The sequence below is a fragment of the Corythoichthys intestinalis genome, chromosome 4, assembly GCF_030265065.1.
Source record: "Corythoichthys intestinalis isolate RoL2023-P3 chromosome 4, ASM3026506v1, whole genome shotgun sequence".
NCBI lineage: Eukaryota > Metazoa > Chordata > Actinopteri > Syngnathiformes > Syngnathidae > Corythoichthys > Corythoichthys intestinalis.
This window is the reverse complement of record NC_080398.1, coordinates 60,526,661-60,540,650: the sequence shown is the minus strand read 5'-3', so window position 1 is coordinate 60,540,650 and position 13,990 is coordinate 60,526,661. Positions and strand designations below refer to the sequence as shown.

Here is a 13,990-nt window from a genome sequence, read left to right as displayed (position 1 = left end):
GGCAAGGGAAAACTTTTAGGTCAAGCGATAATGGCAAGTTGACATGCAGACATATGTTGAATCGCTGACGACCTGACACTGGATGTTGTCTGCTCGAGGCTTATAAAGTGTTCTCAGTTATTCTTTATGACATAATAAAGGGCTTTGTGATGCATGAGTGTGAAGCAATATGATGAAACATTACTAGCTGAAACATTACACATGCAAGATGATGAAACATTAATGGCTGAAACATTAATATGTGACAGAACATTAATGGCTGAAACATTAATACGTGACAGAACCCCCCTCTCAAGGGACGGCTCCAGAAGTCCCAAGGATTGAGCCCACCGAGGGCTACCAATCAGAGCAGGGGCTGCAGTCCGCCGTCGGTTGGCTCTGATGGCATAACCAGAAACAGACTTTAAAAGAGCAGTACGGGCTTGAGACCAGATTCAGCGAAATCTCCGTACGCAGGCTTGGGCGGAAGGGCAGGAAGCGTCTCCTTCTTGGCTGGCGAACAGGGGCGGTTGATAGCCGAAGACAGTGTGAAAGGGAGACAGGCCGGTGGCAGAGCTGGGAAGGGAGTTGTGAGCGTATTCCACCCACAGTAGATGTTGTGCCCAGGAATGGGGGTTGCATGAAACCATGCAGCGGAGGGATGTCTCAAGCTCTTGGTTGAGCCTTTCCGACTGGCCGTTAGACTGGGGGTGATAGCCTGACGTGAGGCTCGCTGTGGCTCCCAGGAGGCGGCAGAACTCCTTCCAGAAGGAGGATGCAAACTGCGGACCCCGGTCAGATACGACATCCCTCGGTAGTCCGTGAATTCGGAACACCTGCTCCATAACCATCTGTGCCGTCTTCTTAGCAGTAGGCAATCTTGGCAGCGGGATGAAGTGGGCCATCTTGCTGAACCTGTCCACAACCGTGAGGATGACAGTGTTTCCTTCAGAAGGAGGGAGTCCAGTTACAAAGTCCATTGATATATGGGACCAGGGGCGTTTGGGGACTGGCAGGAGTTGGAGCAAGCCGGCTGGGAAACGGCTGATGGTCTTGTTCTGGCTACAGGTGGGGCAGGCTTTCACGAAGTCTTGGACATCTGTTCTCAACGATGGCCACCAGAATCGCTGGGAGAGCAGGTGGATGGTGCGTGTGACACCAGGGTGACAAGCCAGGTGGGAGTTATGGCCCCACTGGATCACCTGGGACCTCAGATTGTCAGGAACAAAGAGGCGATCAGTGGGGCAGGCGCTGGGGCCAGGCTGATCCCGGATGGCTTCTTTAACCTGCTCCTCAATGTCCCAGGTCAGCGTGGAAACTAGGCAGGAATCCGGGAGAATGGACTCAAAATCCTCCACTAGTGCGTCATCCTTCTGGAATACTCGAGAGAGGGCATCGGGCTTTGCATTCCGGGAACCAGGGCGGTAAGAGAGGGTGAAATTGAAACGTGTGAAGAATAGGGACCACCGGGCCTGCCGCGAGTTCAACCGCCGCGCTGTTCTTATGTATTCAAGGTTCTTGTGGTCGGTCCACACCAGAAACGGCACGGCTGATCCTTCCAGCCAATGTCGCCATTCTTCCAGAGCGAGTTTTACAGCCAGCAGCTCGCGATTCCCAATGTCATAATTCCGCTCTGCCGGGGACAGTCGGCGAGAGTAGAAGGCGCACGGATGTAACTTGCCGTCCGATTCTGTGCGCTGTGAAAGCACTGCCCCGACCCCCACGTCGGACGCATCCACCTCTACCACAAATTGTCACTCTGGGTCGAGCATTTGGAGGATCGGGGCAGAAGTGAAGCGTGCCTTAAGCGTCTCGAAGGCCTTGTCAGCTGCCGGAGTCCATTTGAACGGAACCTTTGTGCTGGTAAGCGAAGTGAGGGGAGATGCCACTGTGCTGTAATTCCGGATGAATCGTCTGTAGAAGTTGGCAAAGCCCAGGAATTGCTGCAGCTTCTTGCGGTTCTCCGGTACAGGCCAGGATGTAACTGCCGTCACTTTAGCAGGGTCCATCTGAAGCCTTCCCTCTGCCACTATCTGCCCCAGAAATGATACCGATCTGGCGTGGAATTCACATTTCTCTGCTTTGACAAACAGGGAGTTTTCCAGGAGGCGGCGCAGAACCTGCTGGACGTGATTAATATGGTCAGACATGGTTTTGAAAAATATCAGTATGTCATCTAAATACACAAACACAAATATATTGAGCATGTCTCGCAGGATATCATTTACCAGGGCCTGAAATACTGCAGGGGCCTTGGTTAAGCCAAAGGGCATGACTAGGTACTCATAGTGTCCTGAGGGCGTTGAATGCCGTGTCTGCACGTCAACTTGCCATTATCGCTTGACCTGATAGTTTTCCCTTGCCTGTCAATATCAATAAAATCCTGTGTCTGCGATACGCAACTGGGTCCTCCGTCTCGTACATGACAGTACGACCTGACACTGGATGTTGTCTGCTCGAGGCTTATATAGTGTTCTCAGTTATTCTTTATGACATAATAAAGGGCGTTGTGATGCATGAGTGTGAAGCAATATGATGAAACATTACTAGCTGAAACATTACACATGCAAGATGATGAAACATTGGGCTGAAACATTAATACGTGACAGAACATTAATGGCTGAAACATTAATACGTGACAATATGGACTTAAAACAGTCTCGATTCTTTGTTAAAAGAGCAAAGAACCGGGCAGTTAGCATTTATCTTACATAAATATTGCGAAGTATAATGCCAATGCTGTAGCGGCTAATTCCTCCCATTGATTTTTTTCACAACGTTTCAAAATGCATGCATGGTACGAAAAATATTATATTTACCTTGAATCCTTGCATAAATCCCTCCTGAGACAATCCTTCCTGTTTGTATGTGGTACAGCTTTCGTACTTTTTCAAACTAAATCCGATGTTGGATCCCTGCATGTGCTGACTAACTGCGACCGACTGCGAATAACTGAAGCGGACTATAGCCCCCTACTTGAAGGCGTTGCGCAGTGGCTGACGGATGTGACCAGTCAATACAATTATGAAGTCTATGCCCATCTAGACAAAGCTCTAAACTTCTAATGTAACTAAAGTGGAGCTTTTAGGCCATAATGACCAATTTTACACCTTGAGAAAAGGTGGGTAGTTTGTAGACCTGAGAACACCATACAAACTATGAATCATGGCGGTGGCGTCATTTGAGGGGCTGTTTTGCTGCCTAAGGAACTGAAGCTCTTCATTAAATAGTTACTAGCAGTGCAACGGTTTGTGGTTCATAGACAAACCGTACAGGTCGCCCTGTACGATTCAATACGCCTTTATGAACTGCGCCTTTTCCGTTTTGCAATTAATCTACTCCGAACGCTTGTAGAATGAATTGGTCGAGCTCTGTGTGCGACATGAAGCACAGCTGTGGAGAAATTCTCGCCCCGTGAGTAAATGTCCAATCGCTGTCAAGCACCTGTGTAATAGGAGCCGAGTAACGCCATCTCTCGCTTACGAGCGAAGTGAAACAAGAAAGAAAACAGAAAAAGCTGTGGTGAGCAGAGGAGTGGAGAGACCGAATTTTGAGGAAGCACCGGCTTCTTTCAAATCTGCGGTGTGGCAACATTCAGTGGCGCCACCAGGGGGTGGCCACGCCCCCCCCCCCCCTATAAATTTGTTGGCCACCCCGCTTGCCAGTATATCGTTAGATAGTTGTAGCATCAGTTATACATTTCATCCCAAATGCACAGCCAGGCAAGCCCTCACCTCACCATCAATCTCATTGGCAACACAGATGAGACAGAGACATTGATCGAGTGTGGTCGCCGTATTTTGCTGTCAAAAAGAGTGGCCAGTTTTCCCTGCTAATTTTAGAAACCCTTTTGAGAAGATGGCAATAAGAAAAAAAGACTAGGAGTATCGTACTTTTCAGCAGGAATGGACAGAGGAATTTGCCTTTGTGGAGAGAGCAGTTTCTGCGGTGTTGTCTAATATGCAATGATAAAATTACATCTATGAAAAGGTCAAATATAAAGCGGCACTTCGACACCCGCCATACTACATTTGCATCGAAATACCCGGCGGGGGACAACAGGAAGAAAGCATGTCAAGAGCTTATATCAAGAGTGCAAGCTAGTCTGCAGCAACTCCGTGTTTGGACCAAACAAGGTGACTGGAATTTGGCTAGCTTTGCTGGCGCTTTAGCCATTGTGAGAAACGGGAATGCATTCATAGATGGGGAGTACGCCAAAGCATTCATGCTTGAGGTTGCCAATGAACTTTTTGACGACTTTTCGGATAAAGACAAGATTATTAAACTGATAAAACTGATAAAGACATGCCCCTGTCAGCAAGAACTGTTCACGATCGTACCATCATGACAAATCAAATTTAGGCAACGCAAGTGAAGGACAGAAATTAGGCTCCATTTTTTTCACTCGCTTTGGATGAGTCAACAAACGTAAGCAATTTATCACAGTTCAGCGTGATCGCAAGGTTTGTTGTCGGTGACACACTACATGAGGAAAGTTTTTGCTATATGCAAGGGACAACAAGAGGGGGGGATTTATTCAAGTCCTTCACTGAGTTCGCTAAAGAAAAAATCTACCAATGGACAAACGTGTTTCGGTGTGCACTGATGGTGCTCTGTGTATGGTTGGAAAAAACAGGATTCGTGTCGCTTCTTCGTGAACATGAAAAGAGACTTATCCTACGTTTCTCAATGCCTGCATGACGCTTGACCTCATCAATTATCAACCAGACTAAAAAGCCATCAGCAACACCATGCAGTACTAGAAGTCACATTAATGATAAGAAATACTCATCGTCGATTAGCAACAGCATAACAATGTTATTAAAAAGAATTCAGACTTATTGTAGTTTAAAAGTGTTGAAATTACATAAAATGCACAAATACTTGTATTTTTTAATTTTAAACATATTGTATGGCTCTCACAGAATTACATTTTTTAAAAATGTGGTGTTTATGGCTCTCTCAGCCAAAAACGTTCCCGACCCCTGCTCTAACTCTTACTGAGCAATGCAACATCAGTGCCACACCTCCAGGCCGTCAGGTCAAACCAAGCTCAGGGCTTGAAGGGCATTACCTGTTCACTCCAATAGTTCCAAGACAGGTCAGGACAGAGAAGGAGTCATTTCGGACAGGTACATTCATTCCAGTTATTGATGTGCTTCTCTCTGAGCTGAAGAGAAGATTCTAAGGAAAATTGTGTGATAATGAAAGGGATACAGGCCTTGAATCCGTGCGGCACCACATTTTGTGAGAAAGATGTAGTGTTTCCATTTGCCTCACAATGTAAATGCAGTACTGAGGATCTGCAATATGAGATTCCACAACTTAAAGCGAATTCTTGAGAGGAAGCAAAGTAGTGGTCAGGAAACACCAAAGGCATTAATAGAGCTCACCGTCTTTCTGGAGCCATATAGGGAGGTCTTCCACCAGATTTTTAAATTGTGCAAAATAGCACTTGCGTTACCTGGGAGCACTGCATCCTGTGAGCGCAGTTTTTCTAAGCTCAAGTTAATCAAAACTGCCTTGAGAAGTACCATGACTGATGATCGTTTAAGCAATTTGGGGGTGCTAAGTGTTGAATCACGAAGGACTAGGGCCATAAATCTTGATGACTTTGTGGATGCGTTTGCCAAAAAACATAGCAACAGGCGAATAAAACTGTTCTGAAGCATACTGATAGCCTAGTCATCAAAATCAGAGAATATTGATCTCTTTTGCCAAGCTCTTTTTGTTATTTTTTTTGTTCAGTATATTTGTTCAGACAATTCAGTAATTATTTTTGCGTTACATTAAACAACGATATGATATGCCTGGTAATCTGTTGATCCCTGTTGGGAAGTACTTTTTATGTTTTGTTCATTCAGTAACAACTATTGTTGTGTCACATTAACATTGTGTTGGGAAATATCCAGTTAAGATATGATTGAAGTTATTTTTACTACTCTGTGTGTAGTTTAGTAGTCAGTCACGGCACTAGCCAAAGAGCCAAGAGGCATTTTAACAGTTGAAAATGTTTACATTTTAAGTTTTTATTTCATTTTCTTAAAAAAAATAAAATAAAGGCAGTCTTTTGGAAAGTCAGACTTGTTTTTTGTTTGTTTTTTTTATATGCAAAACGCAAACCGGACCGAAACTGTGATCCCAAAACCGAGGTTCATACCGAACCTTGGGCTAACTGAACCGTTGCACCCCGAATAGTTACACATACAGGGTATACACAAGGTGAATATTGGTTGACCATCCACCTTCTTGACACTCAGGTACAATCATCCAGCAAAATTGTTTTGAATCGTCATTCTTCCCTCCCAAGGGACTGTGAGCTCTTGAAAGATCACTGTTGAAACCACAGAGGACCACATGGTGAATTCTAGTCACAAAGAGGTAATGAACTTGAGCTACCGATCAAGGTCCACTCTAAGGTTCCAGTAGCATCCAGGCGTTAACAGTGATGACATCCCACTCTCATGGGTGTTTTGAGCTCCTGCCCCTAGTCCCACAAAGTGGATAAGAGTCCGTGCCTTTGAAGGATGGTCTTTGGTTGCTTGCATTCGCCGTACTTCAAGGATCTCTATTAGCTTCCGCAGGACCTGATCGTGCGGCCACCTGTACCTACACTGAGCCCAAACTGTCTTATAACGTAATGGGATGTGCTGCAACCTCGGGTTTGGTGAGTTACAGAGATGACAGAGTTCCTCCAAGCCATACCAAAGTCAATGTCTGGAAGTGGCCATCACAAAGCCCTGAATCCCAAAGAAAATTTGTGGACAGATCTGAAAAGGCGTATGCAAGCAAGGCGACCGACAAACCTGACTCAGTTAAACCAGTTCTGTCAGAAGGAATTCACCAGGATTCCAGCAGAGTACTGTTCGAAGCTTGTGGAAGGTCACCCAAAATGTTGGACCCAAGGCAATTCAGTTCAAAGGAAATTCTACTCGATACTAAGGAAATGGAAGTAAATTTTTGACCTCCAAGAAAATAATAGCACGTTTTCTAAGAAATTCTCATTATTGTAGCTGACCTGAAATTGCAGAGGTTTTGTCTGACTTGGCTTTAGACAGTGAGACAAAAATTGATTAATTAATTAAATGTGTTTTTGCATAGTGTATGTGGCTTCAAAAAATAATATCTATTTATATAAAATAATTTAGTGAAATGAAGCAATGTGTTTTTACGGATTCCACGTGCACTGAAATGAAAAAATCTACCTGAAATTTCTCTCCCCTGTGCATTAAAGTTGATCGAAACTCTGGGGAGTCAATAAACGCATTGGGATGGATGTTGTGAAGAAAATGGCCACGATAAGACACTTTCATCCTGTTGGATAAAAAATTCTAGGTCAGAATGATCACAAAACCAAGACATTTGCACCCAAAAAAAATAAAATAAACAAGTTCAAACATTTTTAAAGGAGCAATATGTAAGCTTTCTAATTTAGTTTTTCATTAAATGGCCCTCATATTTCAATCGAGTGGTCAATGGTCAAATTCAAGCACTTTTTACTTCACTTTCAAAACCAAATTTCCAGTTTTCCCAATACCATTTAAGCAAGAGCAAAAGTGCTGGCGTAGAGGTAGCATGCTGTTCGGTGGATGGAGACACACATGTCACGGCGGAGGAAAACTTGATAAATGTGTTTTCTTGAAGTTTGGGACACTCGAAAATTAGCTCTCACACCTTTAAGCTAAGGTAAGCTAAATGATATCTCAATGTACGTTTGTGTGGAACTGTAGTCCACATCAACAAAAATAAAACTATTCCGTACCTGCTGAAACTAGTAGAGCTTTTTACAACTTTTTTTTTTCCGGTATTGGAATATGAAATATAAAAAATGCATTTATTCAGTACGACATGGCAAAATTACTCCATAATGGTCAAAAGCGTTGACTTCTTGCACCTCCCGAACTATGTCACTGGAGTTAGTCCGGCTTTTGTCATTTCCCTGCCCCGGCTTCGGAGAGCGAGGTAGCCGACATGCTAACCCGAACCGAGCAGCATTTTAAAGTCTTATTCTCGCCTTTCGAAGCGAAAAATCGCACAAAGCTACCCGGGATCTTGTCACACGGCGGCGGGGTTGTCGATTGTCTACACTGATCGGCAACCCTCCCGGCGGCGAGCAAGTGACAGCTCATCGTTCCCCTACTGCGGGCAGGAGATTTTGTTTGCCGGGGAAGCAGCTGGAGAATGACCACCGGAGGAGAGGAGTACGTAGCTGCCCGAGCCCAACCCGAGGATAGTAGTCTATTACCGGTGTTCCTCCAAATTTTTCACCCTTATAATATTTAGCCCCCAAAGCTGTTGTGGCTGGGAATAAGCCCTCTTTTACATTCAGTTGGACTCTCAATGTTATCCACAGGTGCTAAATAAACAAGCAACATTGTAAGCATACATGTTCAACACGGATATGGCGTAAATTAATGCTTAATTACACGGCGAAGACATAAACAGTGAGAGAGCGGCGTGCAGTTGTTGTGTGCAGCTAACATGGCAGGATGTATCTAAGAACTTTTTTACATGTCCGTCCATGATGAAACGTCAGTAAATATTCCTTTATTTAAAGAAAGTTAGTAGTGTTTACGTAATCGCTGTATTCCCGGCCATTTTAACACAGAGTTGCAATTTTTGATGGGGTGCAAAATTTGACAGAACACCGGGCGCACAAAGAGGGCAATAAGCCGAGTATAGTGCTCTCCCGGCGGGCAAGCGATGGGGACCGAGGGGGGTGTGTGACATGCCACCGGTCGTCGGCCGAGTGGCATTCTCGATGGACAAGGAGCATTGTCAGCCACAAAATGCAAGCCACCTCCGTATTAAAACGTGTGCCATGATCCCAGTATGTGAAATAATACAAAATATGGTATTTACTCACTTCCTCATAAATCCAATGGTCCCACAGTTGTCGGACTTGTTTTGGCCACTGTTGGGGTAGGGGTTTTTGAAACCCGAAAAGGCTCACACGCCTCTCCCTGGTGCAGCAACAAAACACTGCAGCACTTTTGGCTGGTGTGATGTGAAAAATGAACTAAAATTAATTCACAAAGTCAGCTGAATCCGCAGTGCATCTGCATGCTATAAAGCAATGCTGTATTGTGAGATGCGGACCCGGCTGACGTCACATTCACATTCTTCCTCAATCCAGGAAGTCACTGATTTTCATGGCGCAGGATTAAAAAAATTGAATAAATAAATCGATTGCTTCCACACACATCCAAGCGGTCTTTTTCAGTCAGGAGCCTAAAAATACCACGTGAAATAAGTAGTAAGTAAACATGCTTTTTGCTGTCATGGGCACTTAAGGCTATTATCCATCCTAGTGTAAACATAGCCTGAAACACTACAGTGCTGGCCAGAAGTATTGGCACCTTTGCAATTCAGTCAGATAATGCTCAATTTCTCCCAGGAAATGACTGTAATTACAAATGCTTTGGAAGTAATATCTTCATTTATTTTGCTTGCAATAAAAAAACACAAAAGAGAATGGAAAAAAAAAAAAAAATCATTATCTATTTACCGGTCCTGGGGCTTCCTGTCTATCCGTCCTGGGAGTGAATCTCTCCTGACTGTGGTACTCCCCAAGGTTTCTCGTTTTCTCCCGAAGACTCTGGAGTTTTTCCCTTGCCGACATGGAGGGTCTAAGGATGGGGGATACCCAGGACTTGAATTTATTTATTCATCTTTGTTGCTTCGTTTGCTGTTTCTGATTGTGTATCATATTGCCTCTGCAAAGCCCTTTGAGACGACATTATTGTGATCCAGGGCTATACAAATAAAATTGAATTGAATTGAATTTTTACACAACACTCCGGCCGGACAAAAGTATTGCCACCCTCAGCTTAATACTTGGTAGCACAACCTTTAGCGAAAATAACTGCGAACAATCGCTTCTGGTATCCATCAGTGAGATTCTTACAATGCTCTGCTGGAATTTTAGACAATTCTACTTTGGCCAACTGCTCCAGGTCTCTGAGATTTGAAGGGTGCCTTTTCCAGACAGCCATTCTCAGATCTCTCCACAATTGTTCTATGGACTCATTGCTGGCCACTTCAGAAGTCTCCAGTGCTTTCTCTCAAACCATTTTCTAGTGCTTTTTGAAGTGTGTTTTGAGTCATTGTCCTGCTGGAAGACCCTTGACCTCTGAGGGAGACTCAGCTTTCTCACACTGGGCCCTACATTATGCTGCAAAATTTGTTGGTCGTCTTCAGACTTCATAATACCATGCACATGGTCAAGCAGTCCAGTGCCAGAGGCAGAAAAGCAACCCCAAAACATCAGGGACCCTCCGCCATGTTTGACTGTGGGGACCGTGTTCTTTTCTTTGAAGGCCTCTTTTTTCCCCCTGTAAACTCTATGTTGATGCCTTTTCCCAAAAAGCTCTACTTTTGTCTCATCTGACCAGAGAACATTCTTCCAAAACGTTTTTGGCTTTTTTATGTCTCTAAGTCAGAAGTGGGGTCTTCCTGGGTATCCCACCATAGTCCCTTTTCATTCAGACGCCGACGGATGGTACAGGTTGACACTGTGCTACCCTCAGACTGCAAGACAGCTTGAACTTGTTTGGATGTCAGTCGAGGTTCTTTATCCACCATCCGCACAATCTTTCGTTGAAATCTCTCGTCAATTTTTCTTTTCCATCCATATCTAGGGAAGTTAGCCACAGTGCCATGGGCTTTACACTTATTGATGACACTGCGCACGGTAGACACATTAACATTCAGGTCTTTGGAGATGGACTTGTAGCCTTGAGATTGCCCATGCTTGCTCACAGTTTTGCTTCTCAAGACCTCAGAAAGTTCTTTGGTCTTCTTTCTTTTCTCCATGCTCAATGTGGTACACACAAGGACAGAGGTTGAGTCAGCTTTAAACCATTGACCGGCTGCAAGTGTGATTTAGTTATTGCCACCACCTGTTATGTGCCACGGGTAAGTAACAGGTGCTGTTAATTACACAACTTAGAGAAGCATCACATATTTTTTCAAAGGGGGCCAATACTGCTGTCTTTTGTCTTGAGAGTTTTGTGTAAAATGATAATGATTTCATTTTTTCCCAATCTCTTTTTTGTTTTTTCAATGCAAGCAAAATAAATGAAGATATTACTACCAAAGCATTTGTAATTGCCATCATTTTCTGGGAGAAATTGAGCTTTATCTGACAGAATTGCAGCAGTGCCAATACTTTTGGCCAGCACTGTAAATTACAGCTACACTATTGAACCTCCCCTCGCCCAACTAGGCGCACCCCCTTAAGTTCCGCCCCTGCTTGGTAGGATATTGCAGCTTATCTGGCAGCCCAAAGGGGAAAGGAAGTTTTGTGCTTCAATATTTTGATCCAGGTTAAAGTACCATTTTTGGCCACTGTATTTTTTTCTTTGTTGTCAATCTCCCTCATTTTCTCCACCCAGATCGCCCAGCTGAGACTAATCATCATCAGCCTGGTATAAAAGGCTGGCCGGCCAACCTGATGGTGACCAGTGAGCCTGCAAATCACATTAGTTCTGTTATGTTTTTGTTAGCTATGTTGCCATTTTTTTCTGTAAATATGTACTTTTGCACATTTTGATTTTTGTTGGTCATAAATCTATGTCTTTTTTGCCTTTTTTTCTGCAACTCGCTCTCAACACTCATTTTTACCACGCCTGGTGATTTTTTTGTTTTTGTGCTGAACACTTTTAAGTACTGTTTGCCATTAAATTTAAGAAAGCGATTAACCGTCATGAAATGGTACATACTTTCCCTGGAGCAGAATGCTGAGTCGTTCGTCCACAGAAGTTTTGTCCTCTGCTGCATAAGCCTGTCCTTTCTTAATGGTCTCTATGGTGCAGAACTGGCCTGTGAGCCTCCGAAATAGAGTCTCATTCACGTGTAGGGGCTCAAACATCCTCCTATACACCAACCTCAGGTCCCTGTCGATTTTAATCTGAACAAGCAGACAAACAGTGATTATGCAGTAGATTCTTTGCATAAATAATTACTACCGTAGACTTCATAATGTATTGACACGGGACACGGGGCCGATAAATAGGGGGCCTGCATTGTTGCCGAGGCCATCAAAGCTGACCGAGTGGAATCTCAGTCAAAGAACTTTTTTTGTTGAAAATTTTTGTGAATAAATGCTTCAATCCCTGAATTCTTTATAGATATGGACTAAAACAGTCTTGATTCTTGGTTAAAAGCAAAAAAAAAAAAATATTTTACGTAAATATGTCGAAGTACCATGCTAGTCTGTTAGTGAATGTCGCTAGCGGCCGCCTGATGTAAACAGAGCTTTTGCAGTGAAAATTCTTGTGAATAAATGCTTAAATCCCAGAATTCTTTATAGATATGCATGTAAAACAGTCTCGATTTGTGTTTAAAAGCAACAAAAATCGTGCATTTAGCATTTATTTCACATAAATATGTCGAAGTACAATGCTAGTCTGTTAGTGAATGTAGCTAGCGGCTGCTTGATGTAAACAGAGCTTTTCTGGTGAAAATTCTTGTGAATAAATGCTTAAATCCCCAAATTCTTTATAGATATGGACGTAAAACCGTAATGATTCTTGGTTAAAAGCAAAAAAACCAAACCAAAACAAAACAAAAAAAAAATAACAGTGCAGTAAGCGTTTATTTTACGTAAATATTGCGAACTATGATGCCAATGCAGTAGTGGCTAATATCTCCCATTGATTTTTTTTTTTTTTTTTCATATTTCAAAATGCATACATGGTATGAAAAATATAATAATTACATTGAATAGTCCAACAAATCACTCCTGAGACAATCCTTTCTGTTCGTATGCGGTATAGCTATGGTACTTTTTCAACAGAAATCCGGCGTTAGATTGCTGCGTGCGTTTGTTTGTGAATAGCTCCTCTTGATGTGGGCGGCCCCCTACTTGAATGCGAGGCGCAGTGCAAGACAGATCTGACCCATCAATACATTATAAAGTCTTATGTTACTACATTGACACAAGTGCTGTATGCAGTACATGTACATCAGCTAGTTTATTTAAAGTCTGAGTTGGAAAGGTGCCGTAGCTGAGGAGGTCTCATATTTTATTGTAATATCCTGCTCTGATTCTGTCAGTTTGATGTTGGTCCCTGTCAAGTTCACCAAATTTGCATCACATTACTACACGGCAGAATTGAACTCAGGAGGATATGTGACCTCATTCCTTGGACAGTGCAAAAAATGAAACCTAAATCTCTGTATAAATACACACTTTCACATAAATTACCAAGAAGGGATAACTCACCGGTCTACGTTTGTACAAGAGAAACAACAAGTGCATGAAGTTGATCACCAGGAAAACCACATTCCAAACCATCACGTCCATGTTACACCTGTACAATGTTGCCCAAGCAATGAAGAAGAGACATCCTGTTAGGGTGTGAGAAAATAAACAAAACAAAATGCTTAAGGGCAAAATACATTACAGTTGTATACAATATAAGAATTCAAAATATACAGTGGCTCTAAAATCTGCTTGTATGTTTCTTTCTTTTCCTTTTTTCCTCACTTGACTTCTTTTTAAATCCCTCTGAGACTTGGCTCCATGGCTAAACTAAAAATAAACGGCCCTTTACAGCTGCATTTCCCATGAATCTTTTTGCTTCCTGTCTTCTGTCCCCGATTCCAAGTGGAGGATAAACATCTAGTAAATACATTTCCTGTCTGCAATTATCTTCTATTATTTCTCATGTAGGGATGGAACTGACATTTTTATAATCGATTAATCGGATACACTTCCGGCCAAAAATGTTGGCACTCCTGCATTTCTGTCAGACAATATTCAATTTCTCCCAGAAAATGATTGCAACTACAAACGCTTTGGTAGTCATATCTTCATTTATTCTGCTTCCAATGGAAAAAAACACTTTATTTAACAAATTAAATCATTATCATTTTACACAAAACTCCAAAAATGGGCCGGACAAAAGTATTGGCACCCTCAGCCTAATATTTTGTAGCACAACCTTTTGACAAAATAACTGCGAAGAACGGCTTCTGGTATCCATCAATGACTTTCCTACGATGC

General features: G+C 43.0%; 1 protein-coding gene across 1 annotated transcript in view; it reads right to left on the bottom strand.

Moving 5' to 3' along the window:
- bves (blood vessel epicardial substance) overlaps window positions 1–13,990 on the bottom strand; it is a 42,924-nt gene that overhangs the window by 22,889 nt on the left and 6,045 nt on the right. Inside the window, exons 3-5 of the mRNA XM_057833778.1 lie at window positions 13,208–13,332; window positions 11,703–11,890; window positions 7,185–7,293 (exon numbers count right to left, since the gene is read on the bottom strand). Coding sequence (XP_057689761.1) covers window positions 7,185–7,293; window positions 11,703–11,890; window positions 13,208–13,332 — 422 coding nt within the window. The remainder of the gene's footprint in view (window positions 1–7,184; window positions 7,294–11,702; window positions 11,891–13,207; window positions 13,333–13,990) is intronic.